At 36.0% G+C, this 20,164-nt stretch overlaps 1 protein-coding gene across 1 annotated transcript in view; it reads left to right on the top strand.

Moving 5' to 3' along the window:
* The window catches only part of BZW2 (basic leucine zipper and W2 domains 2), a 62,768-nt gene that overhangs the window by 29,201 nt on the left and 13,403 nt on the right, over nucleotides 1-20,164 (top strand). Inside the window, exons 3-7 of the mRNA XM_004431414.3 lie at nucleotides 2,105-2,281; nucleotides 6,487-6,590; nucleotides 10,211-10,276; nucleotides 13,718-13,853; nucleotides 17,487-17,596. Of these exons, the coding sequence (XP_004431471.1) occupies nucleotides 2,105-2,281; nucleotides 6,487-6,590; nucleotides 10,211-10,276; nucleotides 13,718-13,853; nucleotides 17,487-17,596 (593 nt within the window). The remainder of the gene's footprint in view (nucleotides 1-2,104; nucleotides 2,282-6,486; nucleotides 6,591-10,210; nucleotides 10,277-13,717; nucleotides 13,854-17,486; nucleotides 17,597-20,164) is intronic.

The following is a 20,164-nucleotide window of genomic DNA, read 5'->3' on the forward strand; positions in this document are numbered from 1 at the left end:
GAGAAGAGATTCATGGTGGCAGGGAATGAGGCTAGGTGAAATGGGTGAAGAGGATCAAAAAGTACAACTTGCAGTTATAATATAAATAGGTCATGGGACGTAATGTATAGCATAGTGACTATAGTTAATAATACTGTATTGTATATTTGAAAGTTGCTAAGAGAGTAGATCTTAAAAGTTCTCATCACAAGAAAAAAAATTTGTAACTATGTATGGTGATGGATGTTAACTGGGCTTATTGTGGTGATCATTTTGCAATGTATATACAAATATTGAATCATTATGTTGTAAACCTGAAACTAATATAATGTTATATGTCTATTATATCTCAATAAAAAAGTAAAAAAGAGATGTTCCTTCTTATTTCCTCCCTCTCAATCTTTATTTTATTTGTTTATATAGTCTCCTTTATTCTTAGGTGATTCTCCCTGGATCATTTTCTTTTTCTATCTTAGATGAAACAAAATTTAAAATTTCTTTTTTTGTTGTTGTTGTTGAGGAAGTTTAGCCCTGAGCTAACATCTATGCCTGTCTTGCTCTATTTTATGTGTGGGGCGCTGCCACAGCATGGCTTGATAAACGGTGCGTAGGTCCACACCTGGGAGCCAAACCTGCATGTCTTTGCTATTGATCTGGGAAAAGACCTTGCTTTGTCCATTCAGTGGTTTTGCTCACTTTATTTTTAATGGGAACCTGATCAGTAATTACAGAATTTTTCCACCGGAATTCACACCTGAGTAAGTGCAGAAAGCTAACCTCTTTTCATGCTGGTTATTTAGTCTGTGTCTTACTTTGGCCATAACTCCAAATTAAATGCATTTCTTGAACCCTTAACAAAACAAAATACAGCACTTACTGGTCACAAGTTCAAAGCAGGAAAGAGAGAGAAAAAAATGTCTTAATAGCTGGACATAAAAACACCAGTGAATTTTTCTTATGGATTCCTTCATGTCAAATTCATATCATGAGTGACTCTGAGTTTTCCCTTTAGATCATCTTGGCATGATCGAGGAGCAAAAATAAAAATGATTTCTAGTATATTCTTGAAGTGATTCCTTCTTTTGATGCTGCCTGTCAACGTAAAAGGGGTTACGAATCTCCGGAAACCTGCTCTACTGACACCATCAGCAGTGCAGGCACCGGTTTTCAAATCAGACTGCAGTAACTGGTACAGTTGGAGGGTTTTAAATCTCCACTAGAAAACTATTGCTATTTACAAACAACAAGCATCGTACTGAAATGGTGAAAAATGCACTTGCATCATATTTAGAATGATTGTGGAGGGGGGATATAACAATACTTTTCAAGACTGTAAGCAATACGTATATTCATATCTTGTGCTATTTATCTTATAGATATACAGCACTGGAAGTTCTCGGCTGCCAGCTGTTAGGTTAGCATTGAGAAGGAAAGATCCCGAGGTTTGTCACTGCCGTATATCACTGCAGCTGTGTGCCCTTTGATTACACTGGGGCACCACCAGTCATTAATAACAGAGAAAGCTTTTTGTCTGGCAAATGCATCGCCATACAGTCCTTTCTTAACACCTAGGCATCTTGGTGTGGTAGCAAAGGTAAATTAAAGATGAAGTTTGTTTATTTTATAGCCACACTTGTAAATAGAGCTGGCCTTTCCAGAGCCGGTCAAGAAAATGGCATTTTTTCCTTGTCCTATAAACTTGAAATGTTTTCATATTTTGCATTTGCTCAAGGGAAGCACGAGAACTTAATCACTACACCACTGGGCCGGCCCCAAAATTTTAAATTTTGATTGTTATGTTTTAATTTTTCTCAGATGGTTAGGGTTAGTAAATTGCATTGGCCTATCCTATGAATGACACAAATGATCAGTCATCAATTTTATTATGTATTAGATAGAGTTATTATATTTTTGTGGCCCCTTTTAAACAGAAATAAATTATTTGCTTGAATAAATGTTTAAACAAAAGGTTCCAGGACATGGAAATCTAGGAGAAAAACTTAACTGTCCTCCAATGTTTAAATAATCACACTATCCAATAAAGAACAGTGAACATAGGAAATATGTGGTTACATTTGGGAATATGTGTAAATAAAGGAATAATTTTTTAATTTATTTATTTTAGATGAAAAAGAGAAATTCGAACCCACAGTCTTCAGGGATACACTTGTCCAGGGGCTTAATGAAGCTGGTGATGACCTTGAAGCTGTAGCCAAGTTTCTGGACTCTACAGGCTCAAGATTAGATTATCGTCGCTATGCAGACACGCTCTTCGATATCCTGGTGGCTGGCAGTATGCTTGGTAACCATGTATTATAGCGTCTTCTTGTATTATTTCATTCTATTGAAATGGTTCCATACGAGATAGAATCTTTATAAGCTTACATTTATGAGAGTTGATAAAAAATACAAATGGGAGTCTCTACAATTTTTACCCAGATTACAATTTGGAATGGTGTTAATGTGGCTGGGAAATGATTATTGGTTAAGACAGGCATAGAATTAGGGATTTTTGTTGATATTACAACACAGTTGGCCACTTTGGTTTAGCTAAAAGCCAACTTTCCCATGTGTCCCTAATCATTAAATGTTTCTGGAGCAGACATAGGGGAAATAATTTCTGCAGTAGAGTATAACTTTGTGTATCTAGATCCTTCCAGTATATTTAATATATTCCAGTATATTTAATTAACTCCCAAAGTCCATAGCACCTTTTCTTTTGATCCCCACTTACTAATTAGAAATAATTCCCAGTGTTTCGTTAAATGCCATTTCATCCACAAATAATAAAATGTCTAAGAACTAAAGTTTAAACCTATTTTTTTTTAAATAATCCTTGTAATTGTGAATATGTAGCTAAAGGATTAGAGAGAGAAGATTGGAAATTATTAAAGATATGTAAAAAGCAAAATAAAAACTCTGTCTTACAGAGCAGAAGCATCAGAGAAGACGGCTTTGGAATACTATTTAAGTGACATGGTTTGTTGATCTAAACATTTATTAGGTATCATAACCACCATTTTTCCTCTCATAGTTATTCTGAGATCTTAGTTTTTAAAATTAGTTCCTGTGGTAACCATAAATCACTAGAAGTGATCAAATCTCCTAGGCCAGTGATTTTCAACTGCCTAGGGGACATTTCCAAATGTGTGGAAGTGTTTTGGTTGCTACAAAGACTTGGGAGTAGAGACCAAGTATGCCACCTACTTTGCTGGGCAAGAGACACTCAATACAGTGAAAAGTTGTCCTGCCCAATGCGCTATCAGTGCCTTTCATTGAGAAATACTGCTTAACCCAATCTACTTAACACAGGGTGTATATGTTCCTCCATTTCAAAGTGGAGCCACCCTTTAATTCCTCCCTCTGAGCTCTTATATCTATTTGATACATGGCCCCATTTACTACCAGGCCCCTTTTGATCTGTACTCCTGGTTTTCACTACATCCCGAATTAATTTTGTTGTTGTTATTGTTTATAAAGATCTCACATTATCACTGTAGATGATTCAAGTATAAAAAGTATATGTAGTGTGTTCAGATTCCAATACCCAGAGATAACCATTGTTAATATTTTGGTTAACTCCCTTCTAGAAATCTGTTTACCTAACACACAGACTTTCAAGAATGGGATGACATTATGCTAATGTGATATTCTACATGCTATTTTGTATTTACTCAGTAATATGTTGTTGCTGCCTTTCATGCCCATGAGTGTTACCTTGGATGATTCTAAAAAGAATTAAGACCATACTGATGTTAAAGAACATTTAAGTTGTTTCCAGTTTTCTTTATTATAAATAACAATGTAATCAGTATCTGTATACACGTATCTTTGTGCTTTTATCTGATTATATCTTTATATATTTTAGCAAAGGATTAATGAATTGAAGGATGGAGATATCTATATCTATCTGAGACAGAGAAAACCAACCCTCACAAAGAATATTCCAGTTAACATTTTATCAAAAAGCATGTGTTCCTGTTTACATACACCTTTAGCAATGTTAGGCACTCTCAATTTTGTCAGTTTTTTAGATCTTTGTCAATTAGGAAAGTGAAAAATATTTCAATTTAATAATTTTAAATTGGGGCTGGCCCGGTGGCATAGCGGTTAAGTTCTCACGCTTCACTTTGGCGGCCCGGGGTTCGCGGGTTCAGCTCCCAGGCACAGACCGACGCACTGCTTGTCAAGCCATACTGTGGCGGCATTCCATATAAAGTAGAGGAAGATGGGCACAGATGTTAGCCCAGAGCCAATCTTCCTCAGCAAAAAAGAGGAGGATTGGCAACGGATGTTAGCTCAGGGCTAATCTTCCTCACATACATACAAAAAATTTAATTAACAGTGAAGTTGACCATTTTCTGATGGGATTATTGGTTTTTTGTATTTCATTAATGATGATATACTTTATTAGTGCACTGGTAAATTCCATGCAAGTATAGTCTTCAGTGAGTTTAGTTCTTGCCAAAGTCACCACATGACTTTATTAGTCAATCATATGGACCTTTTTCCATTCTTAGTGCCCTCCTGGCAGCACTGTTGACTCTTGGACTGGTTTTTGAAATGTTCTGCTTTCTTCCCTTACCTGAGACCATTTACACTTCCTCCTGTCTCTCTGGATGCCACTTCTTACATGACTCCTGGGTTTCCATACTTACTCCCCCCACATATGTATTAAATTTTCTATACACTTTGCATTGATTATCTCAAGGCTTCATTTACCATCTGTATAATGATGAGGAGCGAATTTTTATCTGCAGCCCAGATTTCACTCCTTCGCTCCACACCCATACATCCAAGAAGAAGGTAGGGCAAAATGTTTGGTACAACTTAGTGAGAGCATAACGCACTATGATATCTACTGAGGTCAGACCTATGATGTAATGAATGAAGCCAGCCAGGTGCATTCTTTTTACATAAACACTTTGCTTACTTATCAAGTATGTAAGAATTTTCTCATACCCACAAAAGAATTTACCTTCTCCCATTGTGCCTGAAATAATAGTCATTTTGGTTTTTCACTTGTATTCTTTGAAGAATAGATATAAAATATTTTACTTTTCTTTTACTTCTACTTTGAGAAAAACAACAGGCTCACCAAAGATTTTAGAAATGGCAATTAATACTTAGTTCCAATATCAAGGAAAAAATTTTAAATGCAAGGTGTGGCAATATTATTAATGTGTAATAAATGTCTTGTTTTATAAAAGAATGCAATTTTTTAAACTTACCTCTTAAGAGATAAGATTATAGTTTCAAAATCAGACTTTTCAGTTACGTAACTCTGTCAATTAGAAATCATTAGTCCAAAGTTTTTACAAGATTATCATCTTAATAAAATTTTGTTCCAGGTGGTTGTATTCATCACAAAGGGTGATTAAACCTTGTGCATGAATTAATTGCATGAAACTAGATTCCTGAAGGAGCTGATTTTTCTAAAAATTAATTTACTCATAAAACTGGATGCTGAAGTCTGAAAAAAATTGGCTATTTGTAGCCTTTTTCATCCAAAGATCTGAAATCACAAGTTAAATCAAGGCAGTTATATACTTAGAAAGAGAGAGAGAGAGAGAGAGAGGCTGGTATAAGTATCTACTCTACAAATATTTCTCGAGTATATGAAAGATGTTAATCTAACTTGGCTTGCTCAAACCTTTTACCCTAACTTCAATGAAGTAGACTCAGAAAACAAAAATACCTGGTATTCTGATTCTGCTCTTCTAATCAACCAATGTTTGGAATGGCCACCATTGAAACGTATAGGAGGAGCCTTTAAATGGGGAAAGTTGACTTGTAGAAAAAAGACATTCTTTTGTTCTAGTCCATTTATTTCATGATACTGTATGGGCCATGGGGAAAAAAGATGAGAGAGAATAAAATGCTCTCTTTCCTAGCCAATGCCGTTGCTAGGTGATCAAATACCAATGGCAAGGAGTCAGAGTGTATACTGTTCAACCCTACATGGATACCTGGGTTCGTGGAGGAGGGAACAGTTTTAACACCTACTCAAGTAGAAACCAACAAGATCTACTGTAAGAGCCAGGTCTGGTCAATCTCAGTGTTGGTGAACTGGAGTCCAGCAAAACATTATCAAGCCTGAAAAGTGAACCATGTCCTCATTTGGGAAACATCAGGAACTGCATTGAGAATAATTGAATTAAGTTCCCTGAATAAATACTATTGCTAACTTCCATGGTTAAGGATATATTGGAAAGAACCAGACTTAGTGATAAGATCTAGTGAAGGCAAGGAGGTAGAACAACAGTCTCATGCTCTATGGTGGGAGTATAAAATGGAAAAACCAATTTGTGTTATCTTAGGAACATGAACAAATACTTAACAACATGTATGCATCTATACATGCACATCGTTCTGTGAAATTTTATGTGACTCTTAGATTTTACATGTACTTTTATTGTTTTCCTTGATGTGTGGGAATTGATCTGTTCTGCAAATGCCCTTCTCATTTCAGAATTGTCCTAACTGTGGTTACCTTTCTCGTTTCAGCCCCTGGAGGAACACGCATAGATGATGGTGACAAGACCAAGATGACCAACCACTGTGTGTTTTCAGCAAATGAAGATCATGAAACCATCCGAAACTATGCTCAGGTAGAGCTTGTCATTGAGAGATTGTTGTGTTAGAAGGGAAACATTTGAACAGGAAGGATTTAGGGAAGAAACATTAGGTTCAGAAATTCTACAGGCCACTTTTTAAATAGGAATGTTAGATAGCTCTTAAACATATGAAAAGATCCTCAACTGAATTCATAATAAGACAATGGGCATTAAAATTTCATGAAGGTAGAGTTTTTTTTTTACCTCTCACCTGTAAGGGACTTGGGGAATCAGATGCTCACAGAATTTCTCGTGGGAGTATAAATTGATCCAACCTTTAGGGAAAGCAATTTAGCACTGTCTTTCAAAACGAAGACTGCACATTCCCATTGATCCAGCAATTCCACCTCGAGGACTTCATCTTGCAGGTATGCTTGCACTTGTGTAAAATGACACATACAGTGGTGGTTATCATACTGTTGCTTGTAATAATATCAAAGAATGACAGCAATATAAAAGTTAATCAATACAGTACTAATTATATGAAGTTTGGTAATTCATATTAATAGACTATCATGTAGCTGTTAAAAAGAAGGAGGCAAGAAGATATTTGTAGTACATAAAACCTATAGAGGATTGATATCCAGATTAGATAAAGAACTAAAGAACTAAAGAAAAGGATAAGCAACCTATTAGGAAAAGACATACAGGCATTTCAAAGAAGAGGAAGCAATTCCCCCCCCAAAACAGATAAAGACATGTTCAAACTCATTAGTAATTAGGGAAATTTCAATTAAAATCATGAGATATCTTTTTGCATTCATTAGACTGGTAAAAATTAAGAAGTCAGGAAGTGGCAGGAGTGTAAAATGGAACAACCTGGTAGACATAATCTTAGAAAGCTGAACATATGTGCATATAGCCAGCTTAGGCTTGGTGTGTTCCTATTCTGAGTCTATCACTGACTCTTAAAAATCAGTGTTATTCCTGACTAAACCATGAGGGCAAGTCGTAGGTCACCAATTCTTGTTATACACGTTTCGGTATATACCTGAAAAAGGCCATAGGAATTACTGGCAGATAAATGATTGAATTTCTGATGCTGGAAACTGTCTTTACTTTGCTTATGAAAAATGTGTGAGGCATGCTAATCGAAGTAATTTGGGATAAGTGGCCATTAAGAATTTAAACTTCCAAAACTCATTTTAATTACATCCTATTTTAGCAAAGGTATTTCTTTTCTTTTTTATATTTAAGAAATGTGTAACGGGGGGCCGGCCCGGTAGTTAAGTTCGTGCACTCTGCTTCGGCAGCCTGGGGTTCACAGGTTCGGATCCTGGGCGCAGACCTACACACCACTCATCAAGCCATGCTGTGGTGGCATCCCACAGACAAAAAATAGAGGCAGATTGGCACAGATGTTAGCTCAGGGACAATCTTCCTCACAAAAAAAAAAAGAAAGAAGTGTGTAACAGATGAAAACAAAGGAAATCTTTAAAAATGGAACAAAAGGTTAAGCACATAGTGGTTATGGAACATATATGTTCCATTGAGTGGGCCAGGTTCTAACCTGTCCTCTATAAATCTTTGCTTCTACTCTGGATGTAAATGGCCAAAAACACCTTGAGCAGGTGTGTACTGAAGCAAACATAGCAAACAAAGCTGGTCTTTGAGAATTCCCACTCATCTTTTCATATGTTAGATAAGTAGAGTTCACTAAGGATCAGAATTTCTGTATTCTATTCCCTCTCTGATACTTAGTAGCAGTTTCTAGGTCTGCCAAATAATGATGTTAATGCCTGCCTTCCTAATAGAATTTTTGTTAGGATTAAATTAATGCGAGTACAAGGTGTATTATCTGCTGTTTGAGTTCCACTGGGAAAGATAAGAAGGCCTGGAAGAAAAATCAGTATTCCACTATACTATTCCCATAAACTTAGAAAGATATATAGAGTTTGCCTCTTCATTATATCTAAATAGGATAGTTTCTTTTTACAGGTGATTTTATTTTCATATGGAATATGTATATTTGATGAAAGACCCTTATTATTATTGTTTCTGAGTTTAAAAATTATTGTATGCTTATAGATTGACAGGAAAACTTGGTCACTGGGGTAGTCAAGGAGAGAGAGAAATTAAATGGAAAAGGATATTTAAGTGGAGATTAATTTTATAATTGGAGAGTACTTTTCTAGTTGGATGATTTTTGCTTTCATTTCATACCTGTGGGGATTTGGATAGTCATTCTTGGATAAGGAGAATTCTTTTTCCTGTTAATCATCTTAAGGAATATGTGAGTGCTAATGTAGGTTAGAAATCAAATTTGTAGGATATTTTTTTCCTTTCTTTCTTTTTTTTTTTTTGTGAGGAAGATCGGCCCTGAGCTAACATCCGTGCCCATCTTCCTCCACTTTATATGGGACGCTGCCACAGCATGGCTTGACAAGTGGTGCATCGGTGTGCGCCCGGGATCCGAACCGGCGAACCCCGTGCTGCCGCAGCGGAGCACGTGCACTTAACCCCTTGTGCCACTGGGCCGGCCTCCCAAATTTATAGGATTTTAATACAGTTTATTATTTTTTTTTTTATTGCATATCAATTCCCATCCTGGGTCATTATTCTTTCCCCATAAAGGGCAACATTATAATTTTTACTCTTGGGATCCACCTTGATTACATTAAGGAATAAACACACTGGAAGTTTTAGATGAGAGTATATTGTGTAGATATAAGAGAAAGGCATTAGATTCAGAAATCATTTCCACACTTATTAAAATAATCAATATTTATAAAAATCGCTATTTAAATAAGAACATTGTATTAATCTTTTGGGGCTGCCATAACGAAATAGCACAGATTGGGTGGCTTAAACAACAGAATTTTATTTCTCACAGTTCAGGAGGCTGGGAAGTCCAGGATCAAGGTGCCTGTTGGATTTGGTTCCTGGGGAGGTCTTTTTTCCTATAGAGAATTATTATAAGGCCATCGGTCCTATTAGGGCTGTACCCTTATGACCTCATTTAGCCACCTTCTAAAGTCCTTCCTTCCAAATGTAGTCACCTTAGGGGTTAGAGCTTCAACATATGAATTTGGGGGGAAAACAAACATTCAGTCCATAACAAACACCATTCCACTTAAAAACAGTCCAGAATTCCACTGACACTGTGTAAACCCTGCTTGAGAGTTCTAACTGGATTGCAGGAACCAGTAATCCTTTATTGCCTTTAAGTTATACCATTTTTTGCTCATCTGCTGCAAACATGTTTGTGTCCCCCCAGAGTATAATCTCCCCTGAGCTCTGCCCTCCTCTCCATCATATCCATTGTCAATGTGATTATGTCTATAACCCCTTCATTTCAGTTATTTTCAATCTCTGCGTCTCACGGTTTTAAAATTATATTCATTTTATTTTCATGAAACTTATTTTTGGTTTCTCACCTGTTATATTCTTAAATGAGTTTATTTTATTCTACATGTGCATTTTGATCCCATTTTTTCTTCTAGGTCATAATAACTCTTTTGAAATGCTTATAGTTATAATATCACAGTGTGACCATGCTTAACTACACATTTTTATTAGTGTAAATCCATGTTGTAGTTAGGATGAGTTTTTATACCTCCTATTGCCTTTTTAAATTGTTTACATAATATTTAATCGTTCTTTTTTATGTTTAGGTCTTCAATAAACTCATCAGGAGATATAAGTATTTGGAAAAAGCATTTGAGGATGAAATGAAAAAGGTAAAAATTCAAATGTCATGCCTTATCTGTTTAAAGTGATGAAATAGGGAGGGACAAAAATTTTCCATATACAACAATAGTCCAGAAGTACCATGGACATTGTAAGTTTTTTATAATTGTTTGTTAAATGAATGAGTATGACAGATCATTAGCTAATAGCTATAGGAAGAAATACATGATTAGCCTAGACTTTTCATTCATATTTAATGTAAGACAGTATGCTTTGTTCAATAGGAATCGTTTTATAGAATATGATCTCTGACCTTGGAGAGCTTAAATAAAAACTAGAAATTCCAAATATGCAAGAAAAATACATATATCAAGAGAATCATTGAGATAAGGTGCTTTAATTAGTTAAAGCATGTGAGATTGATTAGCAGCTAACACTCAGTAAAATTCTTTAATTTTAGAAGGTGCAGTTTAGCAAAGAGGATAAAAGCACATCTTTGGAAGCAGTGAATGGGTATAAATCTCATTGTTTCTCATCTGTAAAGTGGCTGCAATAAGAGTACACACCTTATGATTGTCGTAGGAATAAATGAGAAAACATATTAGGTGTTTAACATAGTAACTGGCCTCTAATAAGTAGCGAAATAAACAGTAGCACCTTATTAAAAAAGTCCTCTCTTCAGTAATTGCAATATGATCTCTCAGCTAATTTGTAACTCCTCTGTATTTATATATAGCAGTCACTACATTAATTTGTTACAGATTTGTATGTTGCTTTGTCATTGTTTCCAATGTTAAATCTGCCTAAATTATAAACCACGGGAATAAAGAAACCATAACATCTAAGCGACTTCCTTCCTTCCCCCTGGGTTCACAGTGGTTCCATATATAATGAAGAACATTTTAGCAGTAAAATTTTTTTTTTTTTTAAATTCACATTCTCCATGACCCAATACTCGTGTTTATAAGAATCGTTCAGCACAGATACGTAAAACTATATGTACAAAGATGTTCATCACAGTATTGAGACATAATCTAAATGTTCATTGGTGGGAGACTGGTTAATTAAATTATAGTCTATTCATACAGTGGGATGCTAAGCAATCTTTTAAAGAGTGAGGGTAGCTACATGAAATGATAAGGAGAAATGTCCATGATAAATTGTTAAATGAAAAAGCAAGGAGCAGAACAACCATTTGGTAGTATTTTAACCCTAAGCAAGTTACTTATTCTGTGTCTCAGTTTTCTTTGCTGTAAAACAAGGATCGAGGCTGTTGTAAGTATTAATACACAGAAAGTGTTCAGAGGAGTATCTGGTCTACTCAACAAGTTGTAGCTGTTATCAATATAAAATTCAGTAAAAACAACATATGTGTATACATGTAGTTATTTATAATATGTAGACACATAAAAGTGCACTTAAATATCTAGGACACACATCAAACTGTTAATATTCTGAGAGTAGGATTAGAGAGGAGATTTTTCTCAGTTTTATATTATTCTTTGTTGTCAGATTTTGTTCTACTAGCACGTATTACGTTTTTTAATGTGAAAAATTATAAATGGAAAAAAATGTGGTCCGTTATATTGCTAGGTACTTAGAAAATAAAAAGTGCTTGTTTAAATAGAGGGATAGATGTGATGAAAACCATGATGCAAAACATTCAAATAGATTAAACATGTTATCACTTTGTCTAGTAACATCACTCATGTTTTTACTTCTCTTGGCTCATTTGAACCTTGAAAACTTCCTTAAGTATTTCATTCATGTGATGGATATACTTTCAAGAATGGTTTACTTTTCACAATATATCCATTTTTTTAAGGAAAGTTCTGATGTAATATATGCAGCATCTGATTTTAGTGTTGATTAATATAATTGAGCAATGTGAATATTAATTTAAAAATAATGATATAACTTTTGCAGTTTTGTTATAATTGAGTATATTTAATGAATATGCGTATATTAACATGCTTAAACAAGTAGTGTTAAAATTTTTATTTTGGAGCCTATTGTTCATTATTCACTTGAATCTTATTCATTTTTATAATAGGAGAAGAAGGCCAGATTGATATAAAGTGTTTATGGTTTTGTCAGTTCTTTTACTCTACCCCGTTCCTTGTGCTCCTGGGAGCTTTAACCATTGATGCTTCATTCTCTCACTCTCTGTTTTCTTGTGAACTTAGAAAGTGGCTTCTTTTTGATTCATTGAGACTTTAATAGGCATAGATTGGGAGTGAAATGGACTAGCTTGATTCTAGTTCTGCCACTTACTCATAATATAAGTATTTGGAGAGTCACATAACCTGTCTGTAATGTAATAATCCTTTAACTGTTGGGGATAGTAAATTAATGTTGCCCTACCCACTGCACAGAGTTAATGGAATTTCACTGGCACTAAAGCACTTAAGCCTATATTGATGCCAGTGACTTTTCATTGGTGCAAAGTAATGAAAAAGTCAGCAGGGCCCTGACAGTGATATTGGGCCCTGGGGATCTCAGTGACATGCCTAAGGACTGAGGAAATGGAGAAAATAGCCATGGATTATAGTCAAAGCACTAGGTGGAGGAGGATTACGAAAGAGGAGGGCATTCCACAAGACTGAATTCTCTTAGAATTCGAAATGGGAAGTGGGGTATAATCCCCTTGCTTTGACTTTCCTTCAGCCGTTCTGAGGTGACTACTTTTCCAGTTCTCCTTAGGGGAAGAGCCTGGGAACACTGGGACAGCATCTTCGCCTTCTCATTACCCCTCCAAAATTGCTCTTTCCAACTCACATCAGAGACCTTTTCTCTGTTAGGAACTTTTCTTTGCCACATATCCTCCATTACCTCAGCACCGGGGCTGGTGGTAAAACTGTATGATCCAAGAAACACCATGTTTGAATCTCATTACTTTAAAAAGAGCATTAAGAACTTAGAAAACTCATTTTTCATTCAGCAGTCTTGTTTTAAAGAGTATTATATACTGTGAACTCAGAAAAGTATATGCTGGCTGTCACAGCTTATTGACTCTTGCCTGGTTTTTGTTTGTTTTGCTATAGCAAACCCCCCAAAAATGGGTAGATATAGTAGGGGGCGGGGGTGCGACGCACCCTAAGAAGTGAAAAAATGTGTAAGACAATAATATATTTCAGAAAACATTATTCTCATTGTGTAATACTTACCCTTTGTCATGTACAAAGTCAAATGTAAATTATTTATGCAATCTATTCACACTGTTCTCCAAGTGTCTCTTTTCCTTCCCATGAATGTTATCTATAGATATGTGTAAGTGAACTTGGAAGAAAGGAATTATGCCTGATAAAGTCTCTTACTGTAGCCTCCAGTTTATAATTGAACATATGTATGTGTTTCCAATGAATAATAACTGTGCTTTGCATCTGACCTACTAGTCGTGTACCACCTAGCTGTGGATGTACATTCTGTTTGTTATTTTCCTACTTTAGTCCTTTGCTTTATAGACATGGTTTCTTTTGTTTGACCCACAGCTTCTCCTCTTCCTTAAAGCCTTTTCCGAAACAGAGCAGACAAAGTTGGCAATGCTGTCGGGGATCCTGCTGGGCAACGGCACCCTTCCTGCCACCATCCTTACCAGTCTCTTCACCGACAGCTTAGTCAAAGAAGGTAATTACTCTCATGTTTTCTTACCTGTCAGGTGTAAAGGAAAAATAAAGCCACAGATAGTTAGAAAAATACCAGTACCTCCTAGTGTCCTTTGCTACCTCATCCTCCGTGTAAGAGAATGTGTGTGTATCTTCAAACAATAAGAGGATTGTACATGTTTATTGTAGGAAGTTAAAAGAAAAAATATGCACACTTATACAAAAAGAAAAAAGACTAATAATAAACTAGAATTTTTGGTCTAAAACTCAATGCCTAAGTCAAATACCCTGAAATTGAACTGGCCCAAGCCATTTTTCTCAACTTAGATGCTACTGGCGTATTTTGTTGTGGCAGTGCTTCATTGTCCTGGACTCTTTTGTGCTTTGTGAGACATTTAACCTTTTTGCCCTCAGACACAAAATGCCAGCCTGTAGCACCCGCCTCCATTTAGTGTAACAGCCAAATATGCCCCTTCGTGTTCCCAAATGCCCCCCAAACTGTTGTTTATTTCCCTGGTTAGGGCCATTCTTCTAAACTGTTACCTCTCAAGATCTTGTGCTCATATGTTCATTTTGATCACATTTTTAAGATATTTATTATGTTTGTTTTAGAAGTCCAGAGGGCTGCATCAAAGTTCTGCTTTAATTTTAAGGCAGTAGGAGTTTGCTGGGCATACATACAATTGCTTGGTTATGGAACAAAACAAAAGTGGGTGCTTTTCTTGTAGAGGGATAATGATATTCAAGTTATAATGCAACACAAAACAAAGAGTTATTTTTTTCTTAAAAATAAATTAAAAGAGCTTTTGTGAAAACATCTGGTCTTCTTAGAACTTAAAGTTTTTCTTCTATAAACATGAAGTCCCAGCCTCATTCATGCCTGCAGTGAAATGGATTATAGTTTTCTTGTAGCTGCAAAAAGAATAGTAATTCGAGAGTCAAATGCTATTACTTAGAGATTCACTATAGTTTTCAGCTTAAAATAGCTCAGATTTATGACAGCTCAGACTCTGTCATTGTTATTAACATATTGTTAATATTATAACATTTTAAATTATTTTCCTGAAGAGAATTTATGACACTTCACACATCTTATTTACGTTATTAGCAATTTTACACTAGGAAAACAATGTAAATGGTAAATATTAATTACATCAGATTGTCCTAGCCTTCATAACAGAATAATTGCCTTTCTGATTGTATTAAAAATCTCAGTGATGTACACAACTTTTTAGTGTTGTATCAAAGAATTAAATTGTTAGATGGATAGATGAGCAGACATGTAATAAAGCAAATATAGCAAAATATTAACAGCTATAGAATCTAGATGGTGAGTATATGAGTGTTTACTGTTCAGTTTGTTCAACTTTTCTGTATGTTTGAAAATTTTTTAGTAAAGCATTAGTGGGGTAGGGAAAGAGAAGAAAAATACCTTTGCTATGGAAGTAACATAGCGCCTGTGTCATATGGTTTTCTTTATACTCCACCATCTTTAGAAACTAAAGAATTAAACTCTTGCTTCCTAAATAAGAAAGGATTAAGAAATTACACATTTTCCCCAACCTCCCACCCACCAAATGGCTAAGGGGGGTGGGATCATGCCGCTCAACAGAATCTCGAGTATAAAGAAATTTCTCCAGCCTTTCTGCCAAGAGCCACTTTCAATGCAAAACGATACGTTTAAGCCTAGAGTTTGAACTCCTAGTTTCAAGCATACTTTATTTCTCTCACTTACAGTATAGGTTCACCATCTGTTATTTTAATTTTTATCTGATTATATAAATTTATATTAAAGTTTATATTGACTTTATGAACTAATGAAAGTGTTAAAAATCCATGTCAACAAGTTGATAACATAAAATTCTCCAGCTTATAACACATGTTTTACTGTTATAGCCATAACTTTTTTTGGCTTAGTTCCTCTGCTTTTCAAATGAAGAAAACTGGGTAAAGTTGGTGTCTGTATAAATGATAAATCAATTAAAAGTTTACCTTCAAGTAACGGTAAGACAGAGCTCAACTTGGTATATAAGGACGTTTATTTCCTATGTAACAATAAATATAAAAGTAAGGCGGACTTTAGGGTGAACAGCAGTATCATTCAGGATTCAGGTATTTTCCCCATTACCATTCATAGCCTCAACTGCTCTCCTAGGATGGTTGCCCTAGTCATTATAAGATGTCTGCTGGTACGGTTATGGCACATGCTTCCTCATTCAGTCCAGTGGAGGAGCACTTTTGGACATAGCATAATTTATCTTGCCTTTGGCCGATTGGTGAAATGGGCCACATGATCCGTTCCAGCCCAGTAGTTGCCAGGGGGATGCCATGGGCAGATGGGCTTAAGCTGAGGTCACTAAACTAATCATTGCAGCAGGAGGTGGTACCAGGACCTGGACTAATTAGAAGTCACCTGGCCTGAGCCAAATGAGAATTCTCTCAGAAAAGAGGAAAGGGAGATAGAGGCTGCTTAGGCCACCAACAATAGTGAAGACTTCAGTTCAGAAAAATCAGTTTAATATTTCAACTACACCTTAACTTAAATAAATGCAACATTAATTTAGAAATTTGAGGTGTTCACAGAAGAGCTGTCTACTAGTTATCTGACTATTTATATTGGGAAATCCTAATGTCAATGTGGATATGTAATTGAGTGGTTTCTTGATTAACATAGCTATTTTATTTATTTATTTATTTATTTTTATTTTTATTTTTATTTTTTTGTGAGGAAGATCAGCCCTGAGCTAACATCCATGCTAATCCTCCTCTTTTTGCTGAGGAAGACCGGCTCTGAGCTAACATCTATTGCCAATCCTCCTCCTTTTTTTTCCCCAAAGCCCCAGTAGATAGTTGTATGTCATAGTTGCACATCCTTCTAGTTGCTATATGTGGGACGTGGCCTCAGCATGGCCGGAGAAGTGGTGCGTTGGTGCGCCTGGGATCCGGGCTGCCAGCAGCAGAGCGCACGTACTTAACGCTAAGCCACCGGGCCGGCCCCAATGTAGCTATTTTAATAATATCTTTAAAAATATCCAGAAAAGAGTTCAACTTGAAACAGCATTGACATTTTTATAGCTTAACTCATGAATGTTTTAAAATGCTTTTTACAAAAAGTAAAATTGTAAAGTAAATGATACATGTTCATCTATAGCTTTATTTGTTTCTGTTGCTATTAATGTTCTTTCACTGGTATCATTTATCAGTAAATTAGTTGACATGTTGACATTTCAGTTTTATGTCTCATGATGTATCTGTTGTACCTCAGGATCACTGTCATAAACTTGAAATATTGATGAACTATGGGGTAAAATAGAAGCAAAAACATTAGAAAATACTGGGCTTTGAATCTGTTTTTGACAAGGTAAAAATAGATAAGTAAATTTACATTTATACCAGGTTGGAATTAGGGAGTCGGACTTTGAAAAATATTTTAACTTTTTTTTCCTCCTCATGAAAATGTTCTCTTTCGAGTAATGAAAAGAATAGAACGGTGCCTAGAGATCTATCCATTTTTCCTCTGTACCAAGTTAAGTCTTTGAGTTATTTACTCATTTCTGGAAACCTAGTGGGAAATGTTGCTTTGTCCAGCATAACAAGTGGTTTTATTTATAAAAGAATAAAACTCTATCTCTCTCTCATCTTTTTTTTTTAACAGGCATTGCAGCCTCATTTGCTGTCAAGCTGTTTAAAGCATGGATGGCAGAAAAAGATGCCAACTCTGTTACCTCTTCTTTGAGAAAAGCCAACTTAGACAAGAGGCTGCTTGTAAGTGTTGTCTGGTTAAAGGGTTGTGTGCTTCATGCTTCTGCCATGGCTTTGGCAATGCCTGCGATGTAATACATGACTAAAATGCTGAGTCTGTATTGAATTGGAGCATGGTTCCTTTTATTTCTGTATTATTGGCAGACAGAAACTAATTCCATTTTAATCTTTGTTGTATAAATAAATGGAATGATAAAATTAAAGAGTCATAGGGAATAGAGAGACTTTCAAATTTGGAAGTTTGTTACCATAGTGTTAACATTTATCAGAATTAAGACTTTCTTTTCTAACTAGTAACTATAGAAATTTAAAGTTTTAATATGATAAAGTCTCATGAATCCCACCTCATTAGACATTTGTGATGTCTTGGGTTGGAGATGGATAATACGGATCTCAAATATGTGTTAGTTTGTTAACAGAATAAGAGTTTAAACAGGATTCCTTGTTTATACCAAGATTCCTTGGACATACTTAGCTATTTAAGAAAGCAAATAAGTTAATTATCGTTCATTTGAAGCTTAAGTTAATTATCGTTCATTTGAAGCTCCCATTATCATGATTGCTTGATTATATTTTTATTTCTCTTTGTATTTTTCAAAGAAAATCAAGAAAAATATTTTGTCCTTGTAATTTGTATCTGCTCCCCACAATTTCTTTCTGCTAGAAGCAACAGCTGTGCGGATAATAGAGATTTCTCCAAGTGAAATTGCTTCTACAATTCTAGGACAAAGTCTAAAATTGAAAGACACCCCTGCCTGCTTCTCTTCAGCTAGTCTCTTCTCTGGTTTTCTCTTCCAATGTGTTCCAGTGTGCAAGGGTGTCGGTCCATGGGATAATTCTGAAAACTGGCTCTTTTCCTAAAGAAGACCTGAAAATAATTTTAACTGTAAATACTTGTACTTTCAATCACTTAAAACTCCTTTGTCTCTTGAAGTTTATCTTAAAATAGCCCTATTTGCATTTTTAAAGTCTTTATACTACAATAAAGAAGATAAATCAAGAAGTCTAGATTCTAGTTAATTTCTGCCACTAATAATGGTTTTCATTCAGCTTATATCTACTGAGTGCCTACTCTGTGCTGGGCAAGGTTCTAGAGGCTGTGGAGCCAGTAGAGAACAGGATAGGAAAGTTACCTGCCCTCGTGAAACCTGCCTTCTCATGGACTTGGGGTAGATCCCTGTATATCAAAGGAAAAGTCATAAAAAATAAGTGAATAGGTTGCTGTGCAGAGTGGAAGGTCATATGAAGGGAGCATATTCTTGTCCATGAGTCTGTGGATTAGCTGTATCTTACCGAGGCCCCCCTGAGATCTACATGCCTTTTCATTCTGGGACCCAGGCTGAAGGAGCAGCTCCCATCTGGGCCATTCTGTCCTCTTGGCAGAGCACGGGAACACAGGAGACTGAAGTGAACTCCTCTGGTGCATTAAAAGCTCACCTTTTATTGGCCAAAAGAAGTCACTGAGAAGCCTGGCAGTGGGGTAGGAAAATTTAGTCCACTCACAGGCTCCTTTTCCACCCCTGCAGACAGACACAGTAAGGAGGGGCTTCTCTTAATACTCACTTAAAGAGAGGGGGTGAATGATTGAGAACAAAGATACAGTCTATTACAACTTGCCACAAAAGACCCAATTATTTCTTTCTTTCTTTTTTTTTTTTTTGTGAGGAAGATCAGCCCTGAGCTAACATCCATGCCAACCCTCCTCTTTTTGCTGAGGAAGACTGGCCCTGGGCTAACATCCGTGCCCATCTTCCTCCGCTTTGTAGTAGGACGCCACCACAGCATGGCCTGACAAGTGGTGCATTGGTGCGCACCAGCGATCCGAACCCGGGCCACCAGCAGCGGAGCTCGCACACTTAACTGCTACGCCATGGGGCCAGCCCAGTTATTTCTTAAAGCATCGTTCCTTAAAGATACCAATAGGTAGAGCTTGGTTAACTTAATTAAGTTACTTTATTAAAAAAATTTTTAAATGTATTTCCTTTTTGAAAAATGCGATATCATATATTGTTTCTATGTCTACATGTATTTGGGTATGAGAAGCATAGGTGGCAGTTTCTACCAGAAACACTGTAAGTTCCATGAGGACAGGGGAATCATCTGTGCATTGGGACTAGGCCTGCCTGTTATTTGCTGACTCAACAAATGAATGAGGAACCAGAGGGTCAGTTCCACTGTCAAGGAGGAAATTCTTGTTTCATTAACACGTACAACAAAATTCTTTCTGACTGCGCTAGTACATTTTAGGAAAAAATAGCATATTCTCAAAGTTTAGCAATTACCCAGCTATGTGATACAGAAGTAAGAAAAATTAATAGCAACTCCAGGAAGAGAGAGGATGGGAGACATCATTCCCCATCAGTGGAATAGGGAATAATGCTCAAGATATTGGCCAGAAACTTTTCTAGGAGCTGAGGATATTAAAAGGAATCAAACACAGACCCTTGCCTTTCTGGGGCTTACTTTTTATTGCAGGGTAATGGGCAATAAACTAAATAAACGATTAAAATATGCGGTACAATAAAAATTGAAAAGTGCTATGAGGAAAAAAATAAATAGGGCAGCACTAAG

This window comes from Ceratotherium simum, chromosome 1 (assembly GCF_057802395.1).
Source record: "Ceratotherium simum simum isolate JZ-2026a chromosome 1, ASM5780239v1, whole genome shotgun sequence".
Lineage (NCBI taxonomy): Eukaryota > Metazoa > Chordata > Mammalia > Perissodactyla > Rhinocerotidae > Ceratotherium > Ceratotherium simum.